The sequence below is a fragment of the Plutella xylostella genome, chromosome 28 (assembly GCF_932276165.1).
Source record: "Plutella xylostella chromosome 28, ilPluXylo3.1, whole genome shotgun sequence".
NCBI lineage: Eukaryota > Metazoa > Arthropoda > Insecta > Lepidoptera > Plutellidae > Plutella > Plutella xylostella.
The window spans coordinates 957,568-985,286 of NC_064008.1; the positions used below are offsets into that span (position 1 = coordinate 957,568).

Below are 27,719 nucleotides of genomic sequence, written 5' to 3' on the forward strand. Positions count from 1 at the left end.
ATAATTCAAAACTCCTATATAAGTTAAAATTTCCTCAAAGTAACATTAAAACTCCAAACCCCAATTTGTGTTAAGTAGGTATTTTAATTTTTAATAATATTGTTAACAATCTATAGCTACGTTTTAATAACAAAATATCGGTACAATAAATAAAAAAACACTCTTAAATTATATGTCGGTAAACACGGTTAAATTATAGTATTGCAAAAAATATTGACTTAAACTACATCATTTTGTTCATCCCATCCTTATTGTCACCCTTGTCTTTATCTAGAGACTTATCAACATCTGCAGTTCCGTTGCAATACTTCACAACCCCATTATCTGGTTTGCTCGTCCCATTTTGCGCTGGAGCGATCATGAGCAAGTTGTTTCCATTCCTGTCAGTTGTCAAGTTCCTTAACGGCAGGGGATGGCGCCATCTTGGGAAATAGTAAGAGCTTCTGAGGAACCTATAGTGCTCCATTTTGTTTTGGACCACTCGACTTTGGTAGCGTCTGAAGAGCGAACCATCTTCATTTTCCTCGTTGCCGAATTTCGGAAAGTCGTTAGCGCCTTCGAGAAAGATTTTCGGTTTTGGACCTTCATCATCATTGCAATAAGGTCGTTTGTACTTCCTGCGTAGGTTCTGCGATGGGCTAAGAGGTGATTCGCATTTGATTGCTAAGGAGTTGTTCTCTTTGTTAGTGGAGATGGAATGCGCTTTCTGCCACTCGAGCACCTCGCATAGAAGACCGATGTATCTGTAATAAGAATATACATAATGAACATAATTATATGGGCAAAGGGAAGATTATGTCTGCCAGAAAAGATGTGACAGTCGCTGGGGTGGACACAGATAAAAAACCTATAATAGTTGTAAGAAAAGTCTGAAAAGAAGCGCGGCGCTATAACCCTGTGTCAGACACAGTTCTCATTCACGTAGCCACAAAAAGTTAGGTTAGGTTATATTAATTTAATTGTATCTTCCTGCGCTTGCCTGAGATTTCGGGTTTCTATTCAATATCCACTCTTAGCTTTGTTTATAAATATACCTGCCTCTCTGAACAAGATACTGACGTAATTTCCTAAAATTTCTAATGACTAGTCTTTGTGTTTGTTACCAACCTTGGTCTTAGAAAGGAGAGCAACAGCGTCACAAAACTCCAGAGTTTACTTACCTGTTGTAGTCGACAACTATCTTTTTGTATGTCTGACCTATGTTATCCAAATCCAAACTAATATTATAAATGCGAAAGTAATTGTGTCTGTTTGTCTGTTACTCTTTCACGCCAAAACTACTGAACAGATTTGAATGAAATTTGGTATACATACGGTCAAGACCCTCGCGGGAAAGAACATAGGCTACTTTTTATCCCGGAATTCCCACGGGAAAACTTTTAAGGCGAAGCGAAACGCGCGGGAACAGCTAGTATATAATATTATAAATGCGAAAATAACTGTGTCTGTCTGTCTGTCTATCTGTCTGTTACTCTTTCACGCCAAAACTACTGAACGGATTTGAATGAAATTTGGTATACATATGGTAAAGACCCTCGCGGGAACAGCTAGTGTACAATAAAGTCATATTCTATTCTATGGTACTCGTACCTGATGGCGACCCTCAATATCTCGCTCTTAGACAGCTTCTTGTCGGGCGGGTGCGTGGGCACGAGTCTCCGGAGCTCGGCGAAGGCTCCACTCACGTTCTGCTGGCGCCAGCGCTCGCGGCAGTTGGAGAACAACTTGCGGGGCGCTCGGAGAGGCAGGCCGGGGGGTAGGTCCGACTGGGGACGGGAAAGGATTAGTTGAAGATCTTCCATATCGTACTAATATGAAGGACGAGTCGTGTCAACTGAGTGTTTGATTGCAGTTGAAATGCGGTCCGTCTGTCTAGAGCCTAAACGCGAAAGTTTTTGAGTATAGATGTTTGGTACTCTTTCATGGGAAAACGGCTGGGGAAATTTTGATGAAATTTGGTATGTAGGCAGCTGACACCCTTCTTCTTTTCAACATTCCTATGAAATGAAATATGGGTCTGGATCTTGGGCTGCAAGATCTTCCCTCACCATTCCCACAACTATTGCCTCAATCTCCACAAAACGTCACTACGTTGCCTTTGGACGTCGACACTAGAATGTGAGGAGCGGTCGACATCGACACTAAGAGGGAGGGAATGGTCGACTTCAACACATGGATGGGGGAGGGGCTAATGTTTAAACTAGAAGGCAAGAAGAGGACGACTTTGACACTAGAACACTTGGCCAGTAAATCCAGCCACAATGGTAGTTCCTCACCTGTGCCCGCATCTGTCTCTCGTCATCACTGTCCTGGAAACTCGGGTCGTCGCTGAGCATCTCGCTGTCCGGCTCCTCTTCCGAACACGAGTCCGGCTCTGACGTCATCGCCACTGCCACTGGGGGGAGAAGAGTGATAAAACAGAATGTTATTTTATTCAAAGCATGGAAGTAGACATAAAGCCCTCTTTTGAAATATGCCAGACGGTACTATCCGATACTCCTATAAAATAAAATAAAAAATGCTTATTTGAAACTACCCTTAAGTTAAGAAATACAGAGTTACAGAATGGGAATTTAGTAAGTAAACAAAAAATATAACTTCAAGTATCAAAATGTTATGGTTTGACTCAACTTAAACCAGCCCAAACCTACAACCAGCGATATGTAAACAATGCTCGACTTGGGCTTTAAACCTAGATTTATCGATAAATGAAGCGTTGGTACTGATAAAAAATGAATTATTACAATTTGTACAATGTTACATACCCGTCATAGACGCTGCACGAGCGTAAACATCCTCCAAATTCGACAAAATGTGACCAGCTTCATGTTCCGCTAAACATTGTATATAAACTCGATAAATAACTTCCTTAGCTTGACTACGAATATTTTTCTTCTTCTTCCTAATTGCAAACAGGCGTAAATAGTTGTTTTTATCTAGATTATCCTAATAATTAAATAAGAAAATTGAAAAAACACCGAACCGCCAACTGCCATAAACAATTGTTATGACTTTTATGTTTCTTTTCTAATGGTGCCAGGCTCCTGAAAATTTTAGTTCCTCAAACATTAATTTCATGAATTAATAGTTTCACTGTATGTATATGTACTTACTTATCTACTAGGTAAAAAAGAAGCAATCATTCTTACTGCGCAGTGGGTATATATAGAAAATCAATTAATACTATCTTAATAAATGTCTATCGATAAAAATAACAATTAATTTTTGATAAACTTTACTGTACCACTCTTAGTGTAGTCTTTGAAAATGGAGGTCCTTGTGCTACTGCCATGGCTATTTGTTATTATAACCGCTCAGGTATAATAGTTCTTTTAATATACACAGATAGATAAATATAGAATATTCTTTATTTGTACACCATGTAATATATAATATGAGTAATACTAGGTTTTTTAGTGGGAATGTGAGGATACAAAGTAGCCATAGTTTGTTAAAACAGATACCAGAATTTTAAAATATAGTATAAGTAGTTCAAATTGATCTTTTCAGGATACATTATACAGCGTGGATCAACTATTACAAAGAGGAATCAGCAGTGGCGACGGAGTTTCTACATATGCAGTGGATGACGATGACGGCGCGATCCAATCCAACGATGGCCTGAATGCGAACCTTGAGGAACAACAGCAAAAAAAACTGCAAAACCTTGGAACTATGTTTTTACGGGTAACACTATCACTTTCCATCCTTACATAATAATTTCCCCACATATTTATTTATTATTGATATGCTCAATTTCTCAAAACTGTAATACCCGAAAGGGTAGTCAGGGGTGACTCGCAAGCGCACACGGTTTTCGCTATTACCTACATTCATTTTTACTCACAGGGTAGGTCGCGAGCTTTTTGAGAATGATTTATTAAATTATAATAAGTACCTATTATATTTATATTGTATTGTAGTATGGTAATATATATTGTACTTAGTTCTAAAAACCTAAAATGTTTTCAGATGGCACAAGCAGCAGGATTACGGGAAAATAAAATAAAACGCCCCCCTTATCCCCCCACGAATCCGGTGAGTTATCGCTAAACATCAAAATTACATTTTCAGTTTGTAAGAAAATCATATTATGTAATATCCGTAGCTCCTTTGAAGGCTGTAGTTAAAGTCAGAAGAACAACCAAATTTCCGTGAACATCAAAAAACGCTTATATTTCTATACTATTCAAAACTGTTCCTGGGTCACCCCTTTCTCCTTACACCGCTTTTGCAACAACCTGCCTACGAATACTGCAAAATAGCTAGAGTATTGCCATTGTACTTCTTACTTGAGTATTTCTTTATTTCCGTGGCATAACTGATACCACTAGGCACCGTAGCGTCCGTAGTCGAGCTGGCTTCAGTGATCGTAACTGATAACTGAGTTGAAGCAACAACTCGGCTGTCCAATTTCAAAACACAGTAACAGCCAAGAGACAAAATGTTCAGGAGAGCCAAAAAACTTTTTTGTCCCTTCATTTCAATGCCCTGGTAAAACTATGATACATACATATCTAAACGAATGTAAGCTTAAAAGAACCGGCAGAACCTAGGCTTTACGTACAATACTATTTCATTTAAATATGACTAATATTGTTGCTGTAATGCACAAAAGAAAACACTAACTAGGTTTTAAATGGTTTTCTCACCCTAAAACCGCCCTCACTGACCATTTTATAACCTAGTAAGAGCCATTATTGTGTAATTTAAGACAAGTAAAGTATATTGAAATTGCAAGAATAACGTAATAATTTATATGTTTTTTTATTTTTATGTTTTGGATCCTTCACATAATATAAATCAAATTTTGCAGCACTTTTACACGACCGCACTAAGTAATAGCTGAAATACCGGCATATTTTTAAGTTTTATCTAAATGAACCAAATCGCCATATTAAGAAGGCATGTCTGACACGAACATTATTTATGGCTGCCTTAAATAAGACAATATTTCCTAAATTTTGAGCTAAAATTAGTTTACAATGTTTGAGTTTTTTTTGGTTTATGCAAAATAGGGCTAGCAGAAAGGTTCTGACGAGAAAGGGCTCTATGGCTTTTATAAAGAAGACAAAATTTCTTTATGTTCTACTTTTAATTCACCTCTCTAGGTCTCATTGGTTCAAAGATACAGGTTCTGGAATATCTGATATTTTTTCGAAAAAAAGTGTAATAATGTATGCCATTTGTGACTTACTAAAATTAACGGGCAAAAATTGACCTTTGCTGACCATTTCAAAACCTAGTAAGCGCCATTGACAATTTTAAAACCTATAAAAGTCATTTTCACTTACTGTGTTTTAAAATGGTTGGTGGCTCTTACTGTGTTTTAAAATGGCATTTTTGATTTCGCAGGGTGGAGTTACTAGGTTTTTAGAAAATTTATTTTCGTTTCTAAGCCGTTTTTTGATATTCTGGCAATGCAGGAATGTGCGGAATCGCCTAAAATAATGTATAAATCAAAGACCCGTTTTTTTTAAAAGTTGGCGCTTACTGTGTTTTGAAATTGGACAGCCGAACTGGCACGGTCAGCCATAGATGGGTGACTGATTTCAAGTGGTTCTTTTCTGGACGCTTCCGTGCTTCGGACGGCACGTTAAGCCGTGGGTCCCGGTTGCTGCTTTGGCAGCAGTCGTTAAACCTAGTCAGAGGCCTTCGGGCGGCTTGAAAACATCTGACAGTCGGGTTGCCCACTTACTTGACAACTCTCAGCACAAGCTTGCTTGTGTTGGGGTCCTCCAACCGATGAACTGATACCACTTGAACTGTTCCAGCATGGCGGTCCAGTGCAGATGTACACGGTGTCCGGGGGACCGCTGCTGCCGGGACAACTCATCGTGTCCGACTTCCACACTAGAAGGGGGGAAGAGGTCGACGTCGACACTAGAAGCGGGGGAGAGGTCGACTTTGATCCTAGAAGGGAGATAATAGATGCTTCTGGGCCGACTGAAAAGCCTAAACGCAGGCCCTATATGAAGTTAAAATTGCAAGGATACGTTTACAAAATGCAAGGATAAGATTAGTCAATAAAAATGCGATAATTCAAAACTCCTATATAAGTTAAAATTTCCTCAAAGTAACATTAAGGGTCACTTTTACCAAACACTAAACGTATTTAAAATGGTATTTAAATCAAATTTTAAATACATTTTGTACTAACTGACAGACGTTTGACAGGCGTTTAAATATGTTTAGCGTTTGGTGAAATTCCACCTAAAACTCCAAACCCCAATTTGTGTTAAGTATTTTAATTTTTAATAATATTGTTAACAATCTATAGCTACGTTTTAATAACAAAATATCGGTACAATAAATAAAAAAACACTCTTAAATTATATGTCGGTAAACACGGTTAAATTATAGTATTGCAAAAAATATTGACTTACAACTACATCATTTTATTGACTTAACTACATCATTTTGTTCATCCCATCCTTATTGTCACCCTTGTCTTTATCTAGAGACTTATCAACATCTGCAGTTCCGTTGCAATACTTCACAACCCCATTATCTGGTTTGCTCGTCCCATTTTGCGCTGGAGCGATCATGAGCAAGTTGTTTCCATTCCTGTCAGTTGTCAAGTTCCTTAACGGCAGGGGATGGCGCCATCTAGGGAAATAGTAAGAGCTTCTGAGGAACCTATAGTGCTCCATTTTGTTTTGGACCACTCGACTTTGGTAGCGTCTGAAGAGCGAACCATCTTCATTTTCCTCGTTGCCGAATTTCGGAAAGTCGTTAGCGCCTTCGAGAAAGATTTTCGGTTTTGGACCTTCATCATCATTGCAATAAGGTCGTTTGTACTTCCTGCGTAGGTTCTGCGATGGGCTAAGAGGTGATTCGCATTTGATTGCTAAGGAGTTGTTCTCTTTGTTAGTGGAGATGGAATGCGCTTTCTGCCACTCGAGCACCTCGCATAGAAGACCGATGTATCTGTAATAAGAATATACATAATGAACATATATGGACAAAGGGAAGATTATGTCTGCCAGAAAAGATGTGACAGTCGCTGGGGTGGACACAGATAAAAAACCTATAATAGTTGTAAGAAAAGTCTGAAAAGAAGAGCGGCGCTATAACCAATGTCAGACACAGTTTTCATTCACATAGCCACAAAAAGTTAGGTTAGGTTATATTAATTTAATTGTATCTTCCTGCGATTGCCTGAGATTTCGGGTTTCTATTCAATATCCACTCTTAGCTTTTGTTTATAAATATACCTGCCTCTCTGAACAAGATACTGAGGTAGTTTCCTAAAATTTCTAATGACTAGTCTTTGTGTTTGTTACCAACCTTGGTCTTAGAAAGGAGAGCAACAGCATCACAAAACTCCAGAGTTTACTTACCTGTTGTAGTCGACAACTATCTTTCTGTATGTCTGACCTATGTTATCCAAATCAAAACTAATATTATTAATGCGAAAGTAACTGTGTCTGTCTGTCTGTTACTCTTTCACGCCAAAACTACTGAACAGATTTGAATGAAATTTGGTATACATACGGTCAAGACCCTGGGAAAGAACATAAGCTACTTTTTATCCCCGAATCCCCACAGGAAAACTTTTAAGGCGAAGCGAAACGCGCGGGAACAGCTAGTATATAATATATATATATATATATATATATAATATTATAAATGCGAAAATAACTGTGTCTGTCTGTCTGTCTATCTGTCTGTTACTCTTTCACGCCAAAACTACTGAACGGATTTGAATGAAATTTGGTATACATATGGTATAGACCTTCGCGGGAACAGCTAGTGTTCAATAAAGTCATATTCTATTCTATCTATGGTACTCGTACCTGATGGCGACCCTCAATATCTCGCTCTTAGACAGCTTCTTGTCGGGCGGGTGCGTGGGCACGAGTCTCCGCAGCTCGGCGAAGGCTCCACTCACGTTCTGCTGGCGCCAGCGCTCGCGGCAGTTGGAGAACAACTTGCGGGGCGCTCGGAGAGGCAGGCCGGGGTGTAGGTCCGACTGGGGACGGGAAAGGATTAGTTGAAGATCTTCCATATCGTACTAATATGAAGGACGAGTCGTGTCAACTGAGTGTTTGATTGCAGTTGAAATGCGGTCCGTCTGTCTAGAGCCTAAACGCGAAAGTTTTTGAGTATAGATGTTTGGTACTCTTTCATGGGAAAACGGCTGGGGAAATTTTGTAGAAATTTGGTATGTAGGCAGCTGACACCCTTCTTCTTTTCAACATTCCTATGAAATGAAATATGGGTCTGGATCTTGGGCTGCAAGATCTTCCCTCACCATTCCCACAACTATTGCCTCAATCTCCACAAAACGTCACTACGTTGTCTTTGGACGTCGACACTAGAATGTGGGGAGCGGTCGACATCGACACTAAGAGGGAGGGAATGGTCGACTTCAACACATGGATGGGGGAGAGGCTAATGTTTAAACTAGAAGGCAAGAAGAGGTCGACTTTGACACTAGAACACTTGGCTAGTAAATCCAGCCACAATGGTAGTTCCTCACCTGTGCCCGCATCTGTCTCTCGTCATCACTGTCCTGGAAACTCGGGTCGTCGCTGAGCATCTCGCTGTCCGGCTCCTCTTCCGAACACGAGTCCGGCTCTGACGTCATCGCCACTGCCACTGGGGGGAGAAGAGGGGAATAAAACAGAATGTTATTATATTCAAAGCATGGAAGTAGACATAAAGCCCTCTTTTGAAATATGCCAGACGGTACTATCCGATACTCCTATAAAATAAAATAAAAAATGCTTATTTGAAACTACCCTTAAGTTAAGAAATACAGAGTTACAGAATGGAAATTTGGTAAGTAAACAAAAAATATAACTTCAAGTATCAAAATGTTATGGTTTGACTCAACTTAAACCAGCCCAAACCTACAACCAGCGATATACTGTAAACAATGTTCGACTTGGGCTTTAAACCTAGATTTATCGATAAATGAAGCGTTGGTACTGATAAAAAATGAATTATTACAATTTGTACAATGTTACATACCCGTCATAGACGCTGCACGAGCGTAAACATCCTCCAAATTCGACAAAATGTGTCCAGCTTCATGTTCCGCTAAACATTGTATATAAACTCGATAAATAACTTCCCTAGCTTGACTACGAATATTTTTCTTCTTCTTCCTAATTGCAAACAGGCGTAAATAGTTGTTTTTATCTAGATTATCCTAATAATTAAATAAGAAAATTGAAAAAACACCGAACCGCCAACTGCCATAAACAATTGTTATGACTTTTATGTTTCTTTTCTAATGGTGCCAGGCTCCTGAAAATTTTAGTTCCTCAAACATTAATTTCATGAATTAATAGTTTCACTGTATGTATATGTACTTACTTATCTACTAGGTAAAAAGGAAGCAATCATTCTTACTGCGCAGTGGGTATATATAGAAAATCAATTAATACTATCTTAATAAATGTCTATCGATAAAAAAACAAATAATTTTTGATTAACTTTACTGTATCACTCTTAGTGTAGTCTTTGAAAATGGAGGTCCTTGTGCTACTGCCATGGCTATTTGTTATTATAACCGCTCAGGTATAATAGTTCTTTTAATATACATAGATAGATAAATATAGAATATTCTTTATTTGTACACAATATAATATATAATATAAGTAATACTAGGTTTTTTAGTGGGAATTTGAGTATACAAAGTAGCCATAGTTTATTAAAACAGATACCTACCAGAATTTTAAATTATAGTATAAGTAGTTCAAATTGATCTTTTCAGGATACATTATACAGCGTGGATCAACTATTACAAAGAGGAATCAGCAGTGGCGACGGAGTTTCTACATATGCAGTGGATGGCGATGACGGCGCGATCCAATCCAACGATGGCCTGAATGCGAACCTTGAGGAACAACAGCAAAAAAACCTGCAAAACCTTGGAACTATGTTTTTACGGGTAACACTATCATTTTCCCCACATATTTATTTATTATTGATATTCTCAATTTCTCAAAACTGTAATACCCGAAATGGTAGTCAGAGTCAGGGGTGACTCGCAAGCGCACACGGTTTTCGCTTTACATTCATTTTTACTCACAGGATAGGTCGCGAGCTTTTTGAGAATGATTTATTAAATTATATATTTATATCGTATTGTAGTATGGTAATATATATTGTACTTAGTTCTAAAAACCTAAAATGTTTTCAGATGGCACAAGCAGCAGGATTACGGGAAAATAAAATAAAACGCCCACCTTATCCCCCCACGAATCCGGTGAGTTATCGCTAAACATCAAAATTACATTTTCAGTTTGTAAGAAAATCATATTATGTCATATTCGTAGCTCATTCGAAGGCTGTAGCAAAAGTCAGAAGAACAACCAAATTTCTGTGAACAATCAAAAAACGCTTACTTTTCTATACTATTCAAAACTGTTCCTGGGTCACCCCTTTCTCCTTACACCGCTTTTGCAACAACCTGCCTACGAATACTGCAAAATAGCTAGAGTATTGCCATTGTACTTCTTACTTGAGTATTTCTTTATTTCCGTGGCATAACTGATACCACTAGGCACCGTAGCGTCCGTAGTCGAGCTGGCTTCAGTGATCGTAACTGATAACTGAGTTGAAGCAACAACTCGGCTGTCCAATTTCAAAACACAGTAACAGCCAAGAGACAAAATGTTCAGGAGAGCCAAAAAACGTTTTTGTCCCTTCATTTCAATGCCCTGGTAAAACTATGATACATACATATCTAAACGAATGTAAGCTTAAAAGAACCGGCAGAACCTAGGCTTTACATACAATACTATTTCATTTAAATATGACTAATATTGTTGCTGTAATGCACAAAAGAAAACACTAACTAGGTTTTAAATGGTTTTCTCACCCTAAAACCGCCCTCAATGACCATTTTATAACCTAGTAAGAGCCATTATTGTGTAATTTAAGACAAGTAAAGTATATTGAAATTGCAATAATAACGTAATAATTTATATGTTTTTTTATTTTTTTATATGTTTTGGATCCTTCACATAATATAAATCAAATTTTGCAGCACTTTTACACGACCGCACTAAGTAATAGCTGAAATACCGGAATATTTTTAAGTTTTATCTAAATGAACCAAATCGCTATATTAAGAAGGCATGTCTGAAACGAACATTATTTATGGCTGCCTTAAATTAGACAATATTTCCTAAATTTTGAGCTAAAATTAGTTTACAATGTTTGAGTTTTTTTTGGTTTATGCAAAATAGGGCTAGCAGAAAGGTTCTGACGAGAAAGGTCTCTATGGCTTTTATAAAGAAGACAAAATTTCTTTATGTTCTACTTTTAATTCACCTCTCTAGGTCTCATTGGTTCAAAGATCACGAACATTATTTATGGCTGCCTTAAATAAGACAATATTTCCTAAATTTTGAGCTAAAATTAGTTTACAATGTTTGAGTTTTTTTTGGTTTATGCAAAATAGGGCTAGCAGAAAGGTTCTGACGAGAAAGGTCTCTATGGCTTTTATAAAGAAGACAAAATTTCTTTATGTTCTACTTTTAATTCACCTCTCTAGGTCTCATTGGTTCAAAGATACAGGTTCTGGAATATCTGAAATTTTTTCGAAAAAAAGTGTAATAATGTATGCCATTTGTGACTTACTAAAATTAACGGGCAAAAATTGACCTTTGCTGACCATTTCAAAACCTAGTAAGCGCCATTGACAATTTTAAAACCTATAAAAGTCATTTTCACTTACTGTGTTTTAAAATGGTTGGTGGCTCTTACTGTGTTTTAAAATGGCATTTTTGATTTCGCAGGGTAGAGTTAATAGGTTTTTAGAAAATTTATTTTCGTTTCTAAGCCGTTTTTTGATATTCTGACAATGCAGGAATGTGCGGAATCGCCTAAAATAATGTATAAATCAAAGACCCGTTTTTTTAAAAAGTTGGCGCTTACTGTGTTTTGAAATTGGACAGCCGAACTGGCACGGTCAGCCATAGATGGGTGACTGATTTCAAGTGGTTCTTTTCTGGACGCTTCCGTGCTTCAGACGGCACGTTAAGCCGTGGGTCCCGGTTGCTGCTTTGGCAGCAGTCGTTAAACCTAGTCAGAGGCCTTCGGGCGGCTTGAAAACATCTGACAGTCGGGTTGCCCACTTACTTGACAACTCTCAGCACAAGCTTGCTTGTGTTGGGGTCCTCCAACCGATGAACTGATACCACTTGAACTGTTCCAGCATGGCGGTCCAGTGCAGATGTACACGGTGTCCGGGGGACCGCTGCTGCCTGGACAACTCATCGTGTCCGACTTCCACACTAGAAGGGGGGAAGAGGTCGACGTCGACACTAGAAGCGGGGGAGAGGTCGACTTTGATCCTAGAAGGGCGATAATGAATGCTTCTGGGCCGACTGAAAAGCCTAAACGCGAGCCCTATATGAAGTTAAAATTGCAAGGATACGTTTACAGAATGCAAGGATAAGATTAGTCAATAAAAATGCGATAATTCAAAACTCCTATATAAGTTAAAATTTCCTCAAAGTAACATTAAAACTCCAAACTCCAATTTGTGTTAAGTATTTTAATTTTTAATAATATTGTTAACAATCTATAGCTACGTTTTAATAACAAAATATCGGTACAATAAATAAAATATTGACTTAAACTACATCATTTTGTTCATCCCATCCTTATTGTCACCCTTGTCTTTATCTAGAGACTTATCAACATCTGCAGTTCCGTTGCAATACTTCACAACCCCATTATCTGGTTTGCTCGTCCCATTTTGCGCTGGAGCGATCATGAGCAAGTTGTTTCCATTCCTGTCAGTTGTCAAGTTCCTTAACGGCAGGGGATGGCGCCATCTTGGGAAATAGTAAGAGCTTCTGAGGAACCTATAGTGCTCCATTTTGTTTTGGACCACTCGACTTTGGTAGCGTCTGAAGAGCGAACCATCTTCATTTTCCTCGTTGCCGAATTTCGGAAAGTCGTTAGCGCCTTCGAGAAAAAATTTCGGTTTTGGACCTTCATCATCATTGCAATAAGGTCGTTTGTACTTCCTGCGTAGGTTCTGCGATGGGCTAAGAGGTGATTCGCATTTGATTGCTAAGGAGTTGTTCTCTTTGTTAGTGGAGATGGAATGCGCTTTCTGCCACTCGAGCACCTCGCATAGAAGACCGATGTATCTGTAATAAGAATATACATAATGAACATATATGGACAAAGGGAAGATTATGTCTGCCAGAAAAGATGTGACAGTCGCTGGGGTGGACACAGATAAAAAACCTATAATAGTTGTAAGAAAAGTCTGAAAAGAAGAGCGGCGCTATAACCAATGTCAGACACAGTTTTCATTCACATAGCCACAAAAAGTTAGGTTAGGTTATATTAATTTAATTGTATCTTCCTGCGATTGCCTGAGATTTCGGGTTTCTATTCAATATCCACTCTTAGCTTTTGTTTATAAATATACCTGCCTATCTGAACAAGATACTGAGGTAGTTTCCTAAAATTTCTAATGACTAGTCTTTGTGTTTGTTACCAACCTTAGTCTTAGAAAGGAGAGTAACAGCGTCACAAAACTCCAGAGTTTACTTACCTGTTGTAGTCGACAACTATCTTTCTGTATGTCTGACCTATGTTATCCAAATCAAAACTAATATTATTAATGCGAAAGTAACTGTGTCTGTCTGTCTGTTACTCTTTCACGCCAAAACTACTGAACAGATTTGAATGAAATTTGGTATACATACGGTCAAGACCCTGGGAAAGAACATAAGCTACTTTTTATCCCAGAATCCCCACAGGAAAACTTTTAAGGCGAAGCGAAACGCGCGGGAACAGCTAGTATATAATATATATATAATATTATAAATGCGAAAATAACTGTGTCTGTCTGTCTGTCTATCTGTCTGTTACTCTTTCACGCCAAAACTACTGAACGGATTTGAATGAAATTTGGTAATCATATGGTATAGACCCTCGCGGGAACAGCTAGTGTTCAATAAAGTCATATTCTATTCTATAGTACTCGTACCTGATGGCGACCCTCAATATCTTGCTCTTAGACAGCTTCTTGTCGGGCGGGTGCGTGGGCACGAGTCTCCGGAGCTCGGCGAAGGCTCCACTCACGTTCTGCTGGCGCCAGCGCTCGCGGCAGTTGGAGAACAACTTGCGGGGCGATCGGAGAGGCAGGCCGGGGGGTAGGTCCGACTGGGGACGGGAAAGGATTAGTTGAAGATCTTCCATATCGTACTAATATGAAGGAGTAGTCGTGTCAACTGAGTGTTTGATTGCAGTTGAAATGCGGTCTGTCTGTCTAGAGCCTAAACGCGAAAGTTTTTGAGTATAGATGTTTGGTACTCTTTCATGGGAAAACGGCTGGGGAAATTTTGTAGAAATTTGGTATGTAGGCAGCTGACACCCTTCTTCTTTTCAACATTCTTATGAAATGAAATATGGGTCTGGATCTTGGGCTGCAAGATCTTCCCTCACCATTCCCACAACTATTGCCTCAATCTCCACAAAACGTCACTACGTTGTCTTTGGACGTCGACACTAAAATGTGGGCAGCGGTCGACATCGACACTAAGGAATGTATGAATGAATTCTGATCAACACATGGATGGGGGAGAGGCTAATGTTTAAACTAGAAGGCAAGAAGAGGTCGACTTTGACACTAGAACACTTGGCCAGTAAATCCAGCCACAATGGTAGTTCCTCACCTGTGCCCGCATCTGTCTCTCGTCATCACTGTCCTGGAAACTCGGGTCGTCGCTGAGCATCTCGCTGTCCGGCTCCTCTTCCGAACACGAGTCCGGCTCTGACGTCATCGCCACTGCCACTGGGGGGAGAAGAGGGGAATAAAACAGAATGTTATTTTATTCAAAGCATGGAAGTAGACATAAAGCCCTCTTTTGAAATATGCCAGACGGTACTATTCGATACTCCTATAAAATAAAATAAAAAACCGGCCAAGTGCGAGTCGGGCTCGCGCACAAAGGGTTCCGTAGTTAAATCAACCTATCTCAAAAACTATAAGAGATACTTTGATCAAACCAAAAATCGTTGAAAGAGTTAATTAGCATGCATCACCTCTATTTTTTTTAGAATTTTATACCCCGTAGTTATAAAAATAGAGGGGGGGGGACATACTTTTTACGACTTTGAGAGCTGATATCTCAAAAACCGTTCACTTTAAGAAAAATGTTTTTTAGAAAACTTTATATCATTTTAAAAGACCTTTCCATTGATACCCCACACGGGTATGTGCATCGAAAAAAAAAATTTCATCCCTCAGTTACATGTATGGGGGGCCCACCCCCAATTCTTTTTTTTACTATTTGGTGTCATATTTTTGTAGCGGTTCATACAACACATATTCCCATCAAATTTCATCACTGTAGTACTTATAGTTTCCGAGTAAATCGGCTGTGACAGACGGACAGACGGACAGACGGACAGACGGACATGACGAAACTATAAGGGTTCCGTTTTTGCCATTTTGGCTACGGAACCCTAAAAATGCTTATTTGAAACTACCCTTAAGTTAAGAAATACAGAGTTATAGAATGGGAATTTAGTAAGTAAACAAAAAATATAAGCATTTTTTCTTCAAGTATCAAAATGTTATGGTTTGACTCAACTTAAACCAGCCCAAACCTACAACCAGCGATATGTAAACAATGTTCCACTTGGGCTTTAAACCTAGATTTATCGATAAATGAAGCGTTGGTACTGATAAAAAATGAATTATTACAATTTGTACAATGTTACATACCCGTCATAGACGCTGCACGAGCGTAAACATCCTCCAAATTCGAAAAAATGTGTCCAGCTTCATGTTTCGCTAAACATTGTATATAAACTCGATAAATAACTTCCCTAGCTTGACTACGAATATTTTTCTTCTTCTTCCTAATTGCAAACAGGCGTAAATAGTTGTTTTTATCTAGATTATCTTATAATTAAATAAGAAAATTGAAAAAACACCATTAAAAACACCGAACCGCCAACTGCCATAATTAATTGTGTAGTGTTCACTATTAAACTGATATAAACAGACACGTAACCGAGATATCGGCTCGCAACAATCGCACACGTCTTTACTCCACCGCGGCCGGTAGGCGACTGCCCCCCGCGCCCCGCGACATGCGTCTGCGATTCTCGAGACGACAGAATGGTCATACACAGATGTAAACACTACATCCCTCCCTTGTCATTTAAATTTTGATTTGATTTGCTCAATCACTACCAGATTTTTCCAATCCATATAAAAACAAAAAGCTCAGTAAACCCTTGCGTAATCCTCATTCTATAGAGAATAATGAAATTCAAACAGATTGCTTCTTCGACTGTCCTTCAACTATCATTTTGAAATGTTAGCATTATATTATTCTTTGTGCCTAACCTTACCTAACCCTTTCATCCTTTCCTTTTGCACATAACTTCTTTTCCTCTTACTTCCCTGTTTCGTACTCTCTGCATTAGCTTCTCTCTCAGAACATTGTTAATATATTCCCTGCCTTGTTTATCAAAATTGTCGAAAATCATATAACCAGGTGAACACCTCTGTACATAGCTACCTAAGCTCTGCCTGGCCTGAAGCTCTCAGCTGTAGGTATAACTCCAGTTAGATCAAACAACGCTAACTCAGCTATTCTACCACCAACTTCAAACCACTCAACCAACATTCTCAGTGGTGTCGCAATAGTCTCACTGTTTATCTAGAGTTAACCTTTCACACACACACTTCACACCACGCAATGTAATGCTAAATCTAATTTAATTCACATCGCAATTTAATGCTCACCGCAATTTAATGCCCATCGCAATTTAATGCCCATCGCAATTTAATGCCCATCGCAATTTAATGCTCATCGCAATTTAATGCTCATCGCAATTTAATGCTCATCGCAATTTAATGCTCATCGCAATTTAATGCTCATCGCAATTTAATGCTCATCGCAATTTAATGCCCATCGCAATTTAATGCCCATCGCAATTTAATGCTCATCGCAATTTAATGCCCATCGCAATTTAATGCTCATCGCAATTTAATGCACATCGCAATTTAATGCCCATCGCAATTTAATGCTCATCGCAATTTAATGCTCATCGCAATTTAATGCTCATCGCAATTTAATGCTCATCGCAATTTAATGCTCATCGCAATTTAATGCTCATCGCCAGCGAAACTTCGCCAGGCTACGCAATTTAATGCCGCCATTTAAGGCCCCTCGCCATTTAAGGCTACGCAATTTAATGCCGCCATTTAAGGCCCATCGCCATTTAAGGCTGAGCGCAATTTAATGCCACTCTTACAATCGCAATTTAATTTTGCCATGCAAGGCCAATTGCCAGTCGAGGCTGAGTGCAATTTAATGCCACTCTTACAATCGCAATTTAATGCTGCCATTTAAGGCTGAGCGCATTTAAATGTCACTCTTACAGTCATAATCTAATGTTGCCATGCAAGGCCAATTGCCAGTCGAGGCTGAGTGCAATTTAATGCCACTCTTACAATCAAGTGTAAAAATAAAAGTGATTATTAACCAACAAAGGAGAATGGCCACTTCTCCACGGCGCCACGACTTGCCAGAGCAGCCATCGATGAAACACACACCAATGTGCAGTCCATGACCACAGCACATCCCGGCGCAAACTTCACCACAATGAGGCACGGGAGAACGAAGACACAGGTGTCGAAAGATCAAGTCCCCGTACTGTACAAGACGCCTCCCTCCCTCAAGCAAAGTATCCCTTTTACAAGCGGTCTAGATTCTTTCAAACATCTTCCCTTATCCAGAACACCCTTAGCACTGAATAAAAACAGGTCCCGCTAGCAGCGGCAAAGCGGGTCAGACTTGGCCATTCTCTTTTGTTTACATTTTGTGATGTGGTTGCAAATTCCACACTAGGCGATACAGGTTCGCCAATGTGAATATTTCATGGAACTTAGACTTACGGTATCTAATGTTTCTTTAAACAAATTTTAATTGACATTAACAAATAATAAAACTCAAATTAAATATCTTCTATGTACAATAAAATAAATCTTACAAAACTCTTAGCCCGTGTTCACAGACATCAGGAATCGTGTAAAATAACAAACACAGTCATCTTAAAATCACGTGAGTATAGTCTTTTACAACCCTCGTTCAAAAACCACGAATCGTGATTATTTTTTTTTTCGAATTTGTTAATTATTACTATACTCGAAACGAATGTGAACATATAATCGGATATTTTGACGAATCGTGAAATAACTCAAATAACACGATTCCGTATGCAATATGAACGTATATCCGTCATGACGTATCATGATTTTCGACAAATCGTCACTGACGGATCCGGTGTGAACGGGCTCTTACAGTAACATTTCTAATTTCTACCATTTATGCCCAGTTTCATCATAGTCTGTTAGATCATTACCACACCTGTTACATTGTATGTAATGTCATCAATTATATGTCATCTCCATATCAAATTCTTGACAGATGTGTCAAAAGTCAACAACTAATCCCTTGTTACGATCGTTATTTCATATCTATTAATTTGAGTAGATATACCCATATCACAGGCTCCGCCCATTCTGGGGTCGGATGGCCGTGTGTGAGATATCCCCACATATTTATTTATTTATCAAACAGAGTATGGTGGAACTGAGGCTTTATGTTATACCGAAATTTTATTTCATCTGTTATGTCTACGATACTAAAATCCTAAATCGCTACAAAAATACAGATATTGATAAACCAACTCTGTCCCTCGATTATTCCTGCTGTGATTTGCTATAAATTTTCTCACCCACTTGAAGGACATCATCCGCTCCTTTTCTTTTGGATACCTTTTCTCTTGCCATGGTTAATTGGTATTGTTTCATTGAGATTTTTCCTAATATACTTGAACAATCACCCTGACAGGTTGATATTTGCTTATGTTCGATAAGCACCTAATCTACCCACTTGTACCAATTCTTAAGCACAATAACTTAATAATAAACTTTACATATCCACCGTTTTGGCATTTTCTTAGGTACGTATACTCACCCCTTTTTCCTTCAGCTTTCAGTGCCCACATGGATTGCTACAGTATATACGGTACCTTGGTGCATTATCCAGCACCACTGGCAGAATAAGCAGTGTACCCGGATCAAGCTTATAACAGCTCCTCTGCTCGAATCCATGATCCATAGTTGAACAAGCTACTTAAATAAGCAATTTTAATCATGACGTACTTACATAGTTGCATAAATAATATTACTAATTCATGGTAACACAATCCTCGAGACAGCGCGTGAGACCAACCACCTACCCGCCATTGCAATAGGTATGTAGGAAATGAACTTAGGTAGTTAGATATCTATGTCCGCTTTACCAACTAGTATGAACCATGTAAGGAGGTAAACTTACAAGACAATCTTACAATGTAATTAATTACTGAACTTTATCAATAAAACACACAATCCAACATACCTGTAATACGGCATCAATTTACATTTTGAAGATAGGTAGAACCAACAATAGGCGGTCGCGCCGGCTAAAGCACTCCCCTCTCTGCACACTTGCACTCGCGCGACAGGCTGTGGCCTGTGTTCCGGGAGCCGCATCGCCCCGGCACGAGCAAAAGCGCTCACTGCACACCTCCAGAAATTCGAATGCACAGGGTTTTCCGCACCGCAAGAGCATCTGGCACCATAGTACTCAACTTCCTTAATTGAAAAGAATTCACAGACACATGCAGGACTAGAACACTCGTTTCCAGGACTGGGAGTCAAGCTCCCATCCATCACACCACTCGGATTTCTTGTCTTTTCTTGTCTATCGAAACTAATCCACCATTACCATATAGTGAGCTACCTGGAAGAGCCACCGTTACTATAATAATATTCACAGTTAAGTACTTAGGTATTCAGATTATACAGAAGTACCTACTTATCTATTTTAGTTCTTTTAGTTATCATCTTCCCTTAAGAGTGTACTCCAGTATCGAAACTTATAAGGTACTTATAGTTAGGTATGTACGTATCTAGGTATGTCTCCGTACTTTATGTCCTTATTATTGGAAAGCAACACATAAGGAAGCCTCACCATGAAAACGTAACCTTCAATAGTATTGTCTAATAGAGTGTGAACCTGAACCTAATTGTACCTAACTAGGTAGGTACTTAGCCTCCTGCCTATCGTGTATGATGATGATCACCGTTAGGTACCTAGTTACCTAACGCATGCTACATAAGTCATTAGGACTACCGTAAGTGTTTGAAACTGGACCGGCTTGACCCTGGCGTGACCAGGTATCTTTGATAATGCTTTATAAGATTACTTACAAACACGTCACACCCGTGACCTCTCTAAAACTGGTAAACTACAGAGTCAGTAATCCTAAACTTTGTACAATAACCAGGTGGTACATTGTGCGAACAGGCGTGTCGTATACTTAACGCTTGTGCTATAGACTAATTAGTCTATGCTTGTACACTGATCTCTTTAAGGGAAATAATAATACTTACCTACTTATTGATATTTTAGTACTGCCACTTCCAATCATTAAAAGGGCACTTTGACATATACATATTGTCATAAGTAGGTATGTACTTATAATAAGTAAGTTACTTACCTTACTTATATACTATAAATTTGTATAAGAACCTAAATACCTATGTTTAAATCAGTTATTATTGGCATAGTTAGGTACCTATTTCAAAATTAACTAACTAGGTATACCCAACTTAATTAACTCAACTTGTCTGTTGGAAATAAGTAGGTATATTCTTTTAACTGCTTGTGTACTTACTAATACAATAATAAAATAATATTAACCTGACCTACCAATAAGTTAGGTATTTTCTATTATGCATCATACTTGAAACGGACTCGCGTCCTGGCACTAAAGTTCCTTGCCCCCGGTTTTCTCCGTAGAATGGGTAGGTAGGTATGATCTTTCCGAATGGGAACCTATAGTTTATTTACCCAACTTTCGTTAAGGTAACAATGTTTTAATTTTACAACAAAAAGCAAATTTAGATAGATAACTACACAGGTACTGTTATGAGTTATGAGATTTGAGGTTATGTGACACAGGTAAAACTATTTTCTGTGTCAAAACCTAAGTAGGTACCTATTTATTGCTAAATGTATTACAATACCTAATTTCGTCGCAGATGGCCTCCAATAAAGAGTACTTAGGTACTTACCTTAGCTTTTACTACTAAGTTTGTACTTTGAAAATCTCTAATACCTAGCTACCTACGATCGTAGGGCTCTGCTGTTGAAAATGACAAAATGGAACGTTGAATTGATACTTCCTTTAATAATGGACGAGAATCTTTGGCTTATTTAAGTAGGTAAGTAGGTACTCAATATACTTAATAGGATAATACAAATACTAAGTGGTTAAACAGTATTAAGTATTTGTAAACCATCGAAGATGTAAACTTATATAAGTACCTCGTTAGAAATCAATAATTTCAACGCTTACCTTTCATTTGTAAGTATTGCACGCTAACTTACTAACAGTCTTCTAGTCTTCATCCTCCTTGAAAGAAAACTAGAGTAACTCACAGTTTTGCTCCTCGTCGCCACATGTAGTGTTCACTATTAAACTGATATAAACAGACACGTAACCGAGATATCGGCTCGCAACAATCGCACACGTCTTTACTCCACCGCGGCCGGTAGGCGACTGCCCCCCGCGCCCCGCGACATGCGTCTGCGATTCTCGAGACGACAGAATGGTCATACACAGATGTAAACACTACAAATTGTTATGACTTTTATGTTTCTTTTCTTATGGTGCCAGGCTCCTGAAAATTTTAGTTCCTCAAACATTAATTTCATGAATTAATAGTTTCACTGTATGTACCTATATGTACTTACTTATCTACTAGGTAAAAAAGAAGCAATCATTCTTACTGCGCAGTGGGTATATATAGAAAATCAATTAATACTATCTTAATAAATGTCTATCGATAAAAATAACAATTAATTTTTGATAAACTTTACTGTACCACTCTTAGTGTAGTCTTTGAAAATGGAGGTCCTTGTGCTACTGCCATGGCTATTTGTTATTGTAACCGCTCAGGTATAATAGTTCTTTTAATATACATAGATAGATAAATATAGAATATTCTTTATTTGTAAACAATATAATATATAATATAAGTAATACTAGGTTTTTTAGTGGGAATTTGAGGATACAAAGTAGCCATAGTTTATTAAAACAGATACCTACCAGAATTTTAAATTATAGTATAAGTAGTTCAAATTGATCTTTTCAGGATACATTATACAGCGTGGATCAACTATTACAAAGAGGAATCAGCAGTGGCGACGGAGTTTCTACATATGCAGTGGATGGCGATGACGGCGCGATCCAATCCAACGAGGGCCTGAATGCGAACCTTGAGGAACAACAGCAAAAAAAACTGCAAAACCTTGGAACTATGTTTTTACGGGTAACACTATCATTTTCCATCCTTACATAATCATTTCCCCACATATTTATTTATTAGTGATATGCTCAATTACTCAAAACTGTAATACCCGAAAGGGTAGTCAGGGGTGACTCGCAAGCGCACACGGTTTTCGCTATTACCTACATTCATTTTTACTCACAGAAGGGCTAGTACGGGGCGCACTTAAGACGTGACAAGAGTTTTGCATCGCGCTCACTCACATCGCGCAGCCTCAAGAGCGAGCGCTACGGAGAACTCTTGTCACGTCTTAATAGCGCCCTGTGCTACAGGGCCAGGATAGGTCGCGAGCTTTTTGAGAATGATTTATTAAATTATAATAAGTACCTATTATATTTATATCGTATTGTAGTATGGTAATATATATTGTTCTTAGTTATAAAAACCTAAAATGTTTTCAGATGGCACAAGCAGCAGGATTACGGGAAAATAAAATAAAACGCCCCCCTTATCCCCCCACGAATCCGGTGAGTTATCTAAAAATCAAAATTACGTTTTCAGTTTGTAAGAAAATCATATTATGTAATATCCGTAGCTCCTTTGAAGGCTGTAGCAAAAGTCAGAAGAACAACCAAATTTCAGTGAACATCAAAAAACGCTTATATTTCTATACTATTCAAAACTGTTCCTGGGTCACCCCTTTCTCCTTACACCGCTTTTGCAACAACCTGCCTACGAATACTGCAAAATAGCTAGAGTATTGCCATTGTACTTCTTACTTGAGTATTTCTTTATTTCCGTGGCATAACTGATACCACTAGGCACCGTAGCGTCCGTAGTCGAGCTGGCTTCAGTGATCGTAACTGATAACTGAGTTGAAGCAACAACTCGGCTGTCCAATTTCAAAACACAGTAACAGCCAAGAGACAAAATGTTCAGGAGAGCCAAAAAACGTTTTTGTCCCTTCATTTCAATGCCCTGGTAAAACTATGATACATACATATCTAAACGAATGTAAGCTTAAAAGAACCGGCAGAACCTAGGCTTTACATACAATACTATTTCATTTAAATATGACTAATATTGTTGCTGTAATGCACAAAAGAAAACACTAACTAGGTTTTAAATGGTTTTCTCACCCTAAAACCGCCCTCAATGACCATTTTATAACCTAGTAAGAGCCATTATTGTGTAATTTAAGACAAGTAAAGTATATTGAAATTGCAATAATAACGTAATAATTTATATGTTTTTTTATTTTTTTATATGTTTTGGATCCTTCACATAATATAAATCAAATTTTGCAGCACTTTTACACGACCGCACTAAGTAATAGCTGAAATACCGGCATATTTTTAAGTTTTATCTAAATGAACCAAATCGCCATATTAAGAAGGCATGTCTGACACGAACATTATTTATGGCTGCCTTAAATAAGACAATATTTCCTAAATTTTGAGCTAAAATTAGTTTACAATGTTTGAGTTTTTTTTGGTTTATGCAAAATAGGGCTAGCAGAAAGGTTCTGACGAGAAAGGTCTCTATGGCTTTTATAAAGAAGACAAAATTTCTTTATGTTCTACTTTTAATTCACCTCTCTAGGTCTCATTGGTTCAAAGATACAGGTTCTGGAATATCTGATATTTTTTCGAAAAAAAGTGTAATAATGTATGCCATTTGTGACTTACTAAAATTAACGGGCAAAAATTGACCTTTGCTGACCATTTCAAAACCTAGTAAGCGCCATTGACAATTTTAAAACCTATAAAAGTCATTTTCACTTACTGTGTTTTAAAATGGTTGGTGGCTCTTACTGTGTTTTAAAATGGCATTTTTGATTTCGCAGGGTGGAGTTACTAGGTTTTTAGAAAATTTATTTTCGTTTCTAAGCCGTTTTTTGATATTCTGACAATGCAGGAATGTGCGGAATCGCCTAAAATAATGTATAAATCAAAGACCCGTTTTTTTTTAAAGTTGGCGCTTACTGTGTTTTGAAATTGGACAGCCGAACTGGCACGGTCAGCCATAGATGGGTGACTGATTTCAAGTGGTTCTTTTCTGGACGCTTCCGTGCTTCGGACGGCACGTTAAGCCGTGGGTCCCGGTTGCTGCTTTGGCAGCAGTCGTTAAACCTAGTCAGAGGCCTTCGGGCGGCTTGAAAACATCTGACAGTCGGGTTGCTCACTTACTTGACAACTCTCAGCACAAGCTTGCTTGTGTTGGGGTCCTGCAACCGATGAACTGATACCACTTGAACTGTTCCAGCATGGCGGTCCAGTGCAGATGTACACGGTGTCCGGGGGACCGCTGCTGCCGGGACAACTCATCGTGTCCGACTTCCGCACTAGAAGGGGGGAAGAGGTCGACGTCGACACTAGAAGCGGGGGAGAGGTCGACTTTGATCCTAGAAGGACGATAATAGATGCTTCTGATCCGACTGAAAAGCCTAAACGCAGGCCCTATATGAAGTTAAAATTGCAAGGATACGTTTACAGAATGTAAGGATAAGATTAGTCAATAAAAATGCGATAATTCAAAACTCCTATATAAGTTAAAATTTCCTCAAAGTAACATTAAAACTCCAAACCCCAATTTGTGTTAAGTATTTTAATTTTTAATAATATTGTTAACAATCTATAGCTACGTTTTAATAACAAAATATCGGTACAATAAATAAAAAAACACTCTTAAATTATATGTCGGTAAACACGGTTAAATTATAGTACCTATTGCAAAAAATATTGACTTAAACTACATCATTTTGTTCATCCCATCCTTATTGTCACCCTTGTCTTTATCTAGAGACTTATCAACATCTGCAGTTCCGTTGCAATACTTCACAACCCCATTATCTGGTTTGCTCGTCCCATTTTGCGCTGGAGCGATCATGAGCAAGTTGTTTCCATTCCTGTCAGTTGTCAAGTTCCTTAACGGCAGGGGATGGCGCCATCTTGGGAAATAGTAAGGAACTATAGTATATCTGAGGAACCTATAGTGCTCCATTTTGTTTTGGACCACTCGACTTTGGTAGCGTCTGAAGAGCGAACCATCTTCATTTTCCTCGTTGCCGAATTTCGGAAAGTCGTTAGCGCCTTCGAGAAAGATTTTCGGTTTTGGACCTTCATCATCATTGCAATAAGGTCGTTTGTACTTCCTGCGTAGGTTCTGCGATGGGCTAAGAGGTGATTCGCATTTGATTGCTAAGGAGTTGTTCTCTTTGTTAGTGGAGATGGAATGCGCTTTCTGCCACTCGAGCACCTCGCATAGAAGACCGATGTATCTGTAATAAGAATATACATAATGAACATATATGGACAAAGGGAAGATTATGTCTGCCAGAAAAGATGTGACAGTCGCTGGGGTGGACACAGATAAAAAACCTATAATAGTTGTAAGAAAAGTCTGAAAAGAAGAGCGGCGCTATAACCCTGTGTCAGACACAGTTCTCATTCACATAGCCACAAAAATTTAGGTTAGGTTATATTAATTCAATTGTATCTTCCTGCGATTGCCTGAGATTTCGGGTTTCTATTCAATATCCACTCTTAGCTTTTGTTTATAAATATACCTGCCTCTCTGAACAAGATACTGAGGTAGTTTCCTAAAATTTCTAATGACTAGTCTTTGTGTTTGTTACCAACCTTAGTCTTAGAAAGGAGAGTAACAGCGTCACAAAACTCCAGAGTTTACTTAGTTCATGTTCATGTCATGTATGTAGGTAGTTAGTCCAGTACAAATTTAATGTTTATGTTTTGTATTGTATTGTGTATGTTTGTGAATTAGTGTGAATAAATGGTATGAATTTGAATTTGAATTTGAACTTACCTGTTGTAGTCGACAACTATCTTTTTGTATGTCTGACCTATGTTATCCAAATCCAAACTAATATTATAAATGCGAAAGTAACTGTGTCTGTCTGGCTGTTACTCTTTCACGCCAAAACTACTGAACAGATTTGAATGAAATATGGTATACATACGGTCAAGACCCTGGGAAAGAACATAAGCTACTTTTTATCCCCGAATCCCCACAGGAAAACTTTTAAGGCGAAGCGAAACGCGCGGGAACAGCTTGTATATTAATATTATAAATGCGAAAATAACTGTGTCTGTCTGTCTGTCTATCTGTCTGTTACTCTTTCACGCCAAAACTACTGAACGGATTTGAATGAAATTTGGTATACATATGGTAAAGACCCTCGCGGGAACAGCTAGTGTTCAATAAAGTCATATTCTATTCTATGGTACTCGTACCTGATAGCGACCCTCAATATCTCGCTCTTAGACAGCTTCTTGTCGGGCGGGTGCGTGGGCACGAGTCTCCGGAGCTCGGCGAAGGCTCCACTCACGTTCTGCTGGCGCCAGCGCTCGCGGCAGTTGGAGAACAACTTGCGGGGCGCTCGGAGAGGCAGGCCGGGGGGTAGGTCCGACTGGGGACGGGAAAGGATTAGTTGAAGATCTTCCATATCGTACTAATATGAAGGACGAGTCGTGTCAACTGAGTGTTTGATTGCAGTTGAAATGCGGTCCGTCTGTCTAGAGCCTAAACGCGAAAGTTTTTGAGTAAAGATGTTTGTTACTCTTTCATGGGAAAACGGCTGGGGAAATTTTGATGAAATTTGGTATGTAGGCAGCTGACACCCTTCTTCTTTTCAACATTCCTATGAAATGAAATATGGGTCTGGATCTTGGGCTGCAAGATCTTCCCTCACCATTCCCACAACTATTGCCTCAATCTCCACAAAACGTCACTACGTTGTCTTTGGACGTCGACACTAGAATGTGGGGAGCGGTCGACATCGACACTAAGAGGGAGGGAATGGTCGACTTCAACACATGGATGGGGGAGAGGCTAATGTTTAAACTAGAAGGCAAGAAGAGGTCGACTTTGACACTAGAACACTTGGCTAGTAAATCCAGCCACAATGGTAGTTCCTCACCTGTGCCCGCATCTGTCTCTCGTCATCACTGTCCTGGAAACTCGGGTCGTCGCTGAGCATCTCGCTGTCCGGCTCCTCTTCCGAACACGAGTCCGGCTCTGACGTCATCGCCACTGCCACTGGGGGGAGAAGAGGGGAATAAAACAGAATGTTATTATATTCAAAGCATGGAAGTAGACATAAAGCCCTCTTTTGAAATATGCCAGACGGTACTATCCGATACTCCTATAAAATAAAATAAAAAATGTTTATTTGAAACTACCCTTAAGTTAAGAAATACAGCAGAGTTACAGAATGGGAATTTAGTAAGTAAACAAAAAATATAACTTCAAGTATCAAAATGTTATGGTTTGACTCAACTTAAACCAGCCCAAACCTACAACCAGCGATATGTAAACAATGTTCGACTTGGGCTTTAAACCTAGA

General features: G+C 38.7%; 5 protein-coding genes and 1 long non-coding RNA gene across 7 annotated transcripts; 3 read left to right on the plus strand and 3 right to left on the minus strand.

Annotated features, from left to right (window-relative positions):
• Positions 1-84: 84 nt before the first annotated feature.
• Positions 85-2,429, minus strand: LOC125490857. Its single transcript, XM_048631236.1, has 3 exons — positions 2,277-2,429; positions 1,591-1,766; positions 85-743 (listed from the first exon to the last, which is right to left on the minus strand). Exons 1-3 carry the CDS (start codon positions 2,382-2,384, stop codon positions 224-226), a joined length of 804 nt encoding a protein of 267 aa, XP_048487193.1. The 5' UTR covers positions 2,385-2,429; the 3' UTR covers positions 85-223.
• Positions 2,430-3,041: 612 nt separating this feature from the next.
• LOC125490859 lies at positions 3,042-6,379 on the plus strand. The gene is made up of 4 exons (XM_048631238.1): positions 3,042-3,318; positions 3,511-3,687; positions 3,973-4,038; positions 5,775-6,379. Exons 1-4 carry the CDS (start codon positions 3,268-3,270, stop codon positions 6,015-6,017), a joined length of 537 nt encoding a protein of 178 aa, XP_048487195.1. The 5' UTR covers positions 3,042-3,267; the 3' UTR covers positions 6,018-6,379.
• Positions 6,380-6,410: 31 nt separating this feature from the next.
• LOC125490818 lies at positions 6,411-9,017 on the minus strand. The gene is made up of 4 exons (XM_048631154.1): positions 8,980-9,017; positions 8,486-8,604; positions 7,800-7,975; positions 6,411-6,930 (listed from the first exon to the last, which is right to left on the minus strand). Exons 1-4 carry the CDS (start codon positions 8,984-8,986, stop codon positions 6,411-6,413), a joined length of 822 nt encoding a protein of 273 aa, XP_048487111.1. The 5' UTR covers positions 8,987-9,017.
• A 439-nt stretch (positions 9,018-9,456) lies between these two features.
• LOC125490861 lies at positions 9,457-10,217 on the plus strand. The gene is made up of 3 exons (XR_007267928.1): positions 9,457-9,531; positions 9,728-9,904; positions 10,157-10,217. It is a non-coding gene; the product is annotated as an uncharacterized LOC125490861 (long non-coding RNA).
• A 2,378-nt stretch (positions 10,218-12,595) lies between these two features.
• On the minus strand, positions 12,596-27,446 carry LOC125490856. Of its 2 annotated transcripts, none has more exons than XM_048631235.1 (4): positions 27,294-27,446; positions 26,608-26,783; positions 25,344-25,634; positions 12,596-12,833 (listed from the first exon to the last, which is right to left on the minus strand). In XM_048631235.1, exons 1-4 carry the CDS (start codon positions 27,399-27,401, stop codon positions 12,605-12,607), a joined length of 804 nt encoding a protein of 267 aa, XP_048487192.1. In that variant the 5' UTR covers positions 27,402-27,446; the 3' UTR covers positions 12,596-12,604. The 2 variants fall into 2 exon arrangements, with proteins under 2 accessions (XP_048487192.1, XP_048487191.1); XM_048631234.1 differs by lacking the exons at positions 25,344-25,634; positions 26,608-26,783; positions 27,294-27,446 and adding exons at positions 13,976-14,151; positions 14,664-14,782; positions 15,719-15,755 and having other exon boundaries at positions 12,596-13,124.
• Positions 21,874-24,946, plus strand: LOC125490860. Its single transcript, XM_048631239.1, has 4 exons — positions 21,874-22,023; positions 22,220-22,396; positions 22,816-22,881; positions 24,620-24,946. The coding sequence occupies exons 1-4, from the start codon at positions 21,973-21,975 to the stop codon at positions 24,854-24,856; spliced, it is 531 nt and encodes a 176-aa protein (XP_048487196.1). The 5' UTR covers positions 21,874-21,972; the 3' UTR covers positions 24,857-24,946.
• Positions 27,447-27,719: the final 273 nt, after the last annotated feature.

Excerpts from the sequence above, each read along its gene's own strand:
- LOC125490857 (XM_048631236.1), bottom strand. The coding sequence starts at position 2,384 with ATGACGTCAGAGCCGGACTCGTGTTCGGAAGAGGAGCCGGACAGCGAG. Across the intron at positions 1,767-2,276 it reads AGAGACAGATGCGGGCACAG|TCGGACCTACCCCCCGGCCT; the intron begins GTGAGGAACTAC and ends TCCCGTCCCCAG. Across the intron at positions 744-1,590 it reads ATATTGAGGGTCGCCATCAG|ATACATCGGTCTTCTATGCG; the intron begins GTACGAGTACCA and ends TTCTTATTACAG.
- LOC125490859 (XM_048631238.1), top strand. The coding sequence starts at position 3,268 with ATGGAGGTCCTTGTGCTACTGCCATGGCTATTTGTTATTATAACCGCT. Across the intron at positions 3,319-3,510 it reads TTGTTATTATAACCGCTCAG|GATACATTATACAGCGTGGA; the intron begins GTATAATAGTTC and ends TGATCTTTTCAG. Across the intron at positions 3,688-3,972 it reads TTGGAACTATGTTTTTACGG|ATGGCACAAGCAGCAGGATT; the intron begins GTAACACTATCA and ends AAATGTTTTCAG.
- LOC125490818 (XM_048631154.1), bottom strand. Across the intron at positions 7,976-8,485 it reads AGAGACAGATGCGGGCACAG|TCGGACCTACACCCCGGCCT; the intron begins GTGAGGAACTAC and ends TCCCGTCCCCAG. Across the intron at positions 6,931-7,799 it reads ATATTGAGGGTCGCCATCAG|ATACATCGGTCTTCTATGCG; the intron begins GTACGAGTACCA and ends TTCTTATTACAG.
- LOC125490856 (XM_048631234.1), bottom strand. Across the intron at positions 14,152-14,663 it reads AGAGACAGATGCGGGCACAG|TCGGACCTACCCCCCGGCCT; the intron begins GTGAGGAACTAC and ends TCCCGTCCCCAG. Across the intron at positions 13,125-13,975 it reads ATATTGAGGGTCGCCATCAG|ATACATCGGTCTTCTATGCG; the intron begins GTACGAGTACTA and ends TTCTTATTACAG.
- LOC125490860 (XM_048631239.1), top strand. The coding sequence starts at position 21,973 with ATGGAGGTCCTTGTGCTACTGCCATGGCTATTTGTTATTGTAACCGCT. Across the intron at positions 22,397-22,815 it reads TTGGAACTATGTTTTTACGG|ATGGCACAAGCAGCAGGATT; the intron begins GTAACACTATCA and ends AAATGTTTTCAG. Across the intron at positions 22,882-24,619 it reads CTTATCCCCCCACGAATCCG|CATGGCGGTCCAGTGCAGAT; the intron begins GTGAGTTATCTA and ends GAACTGTTCCAG.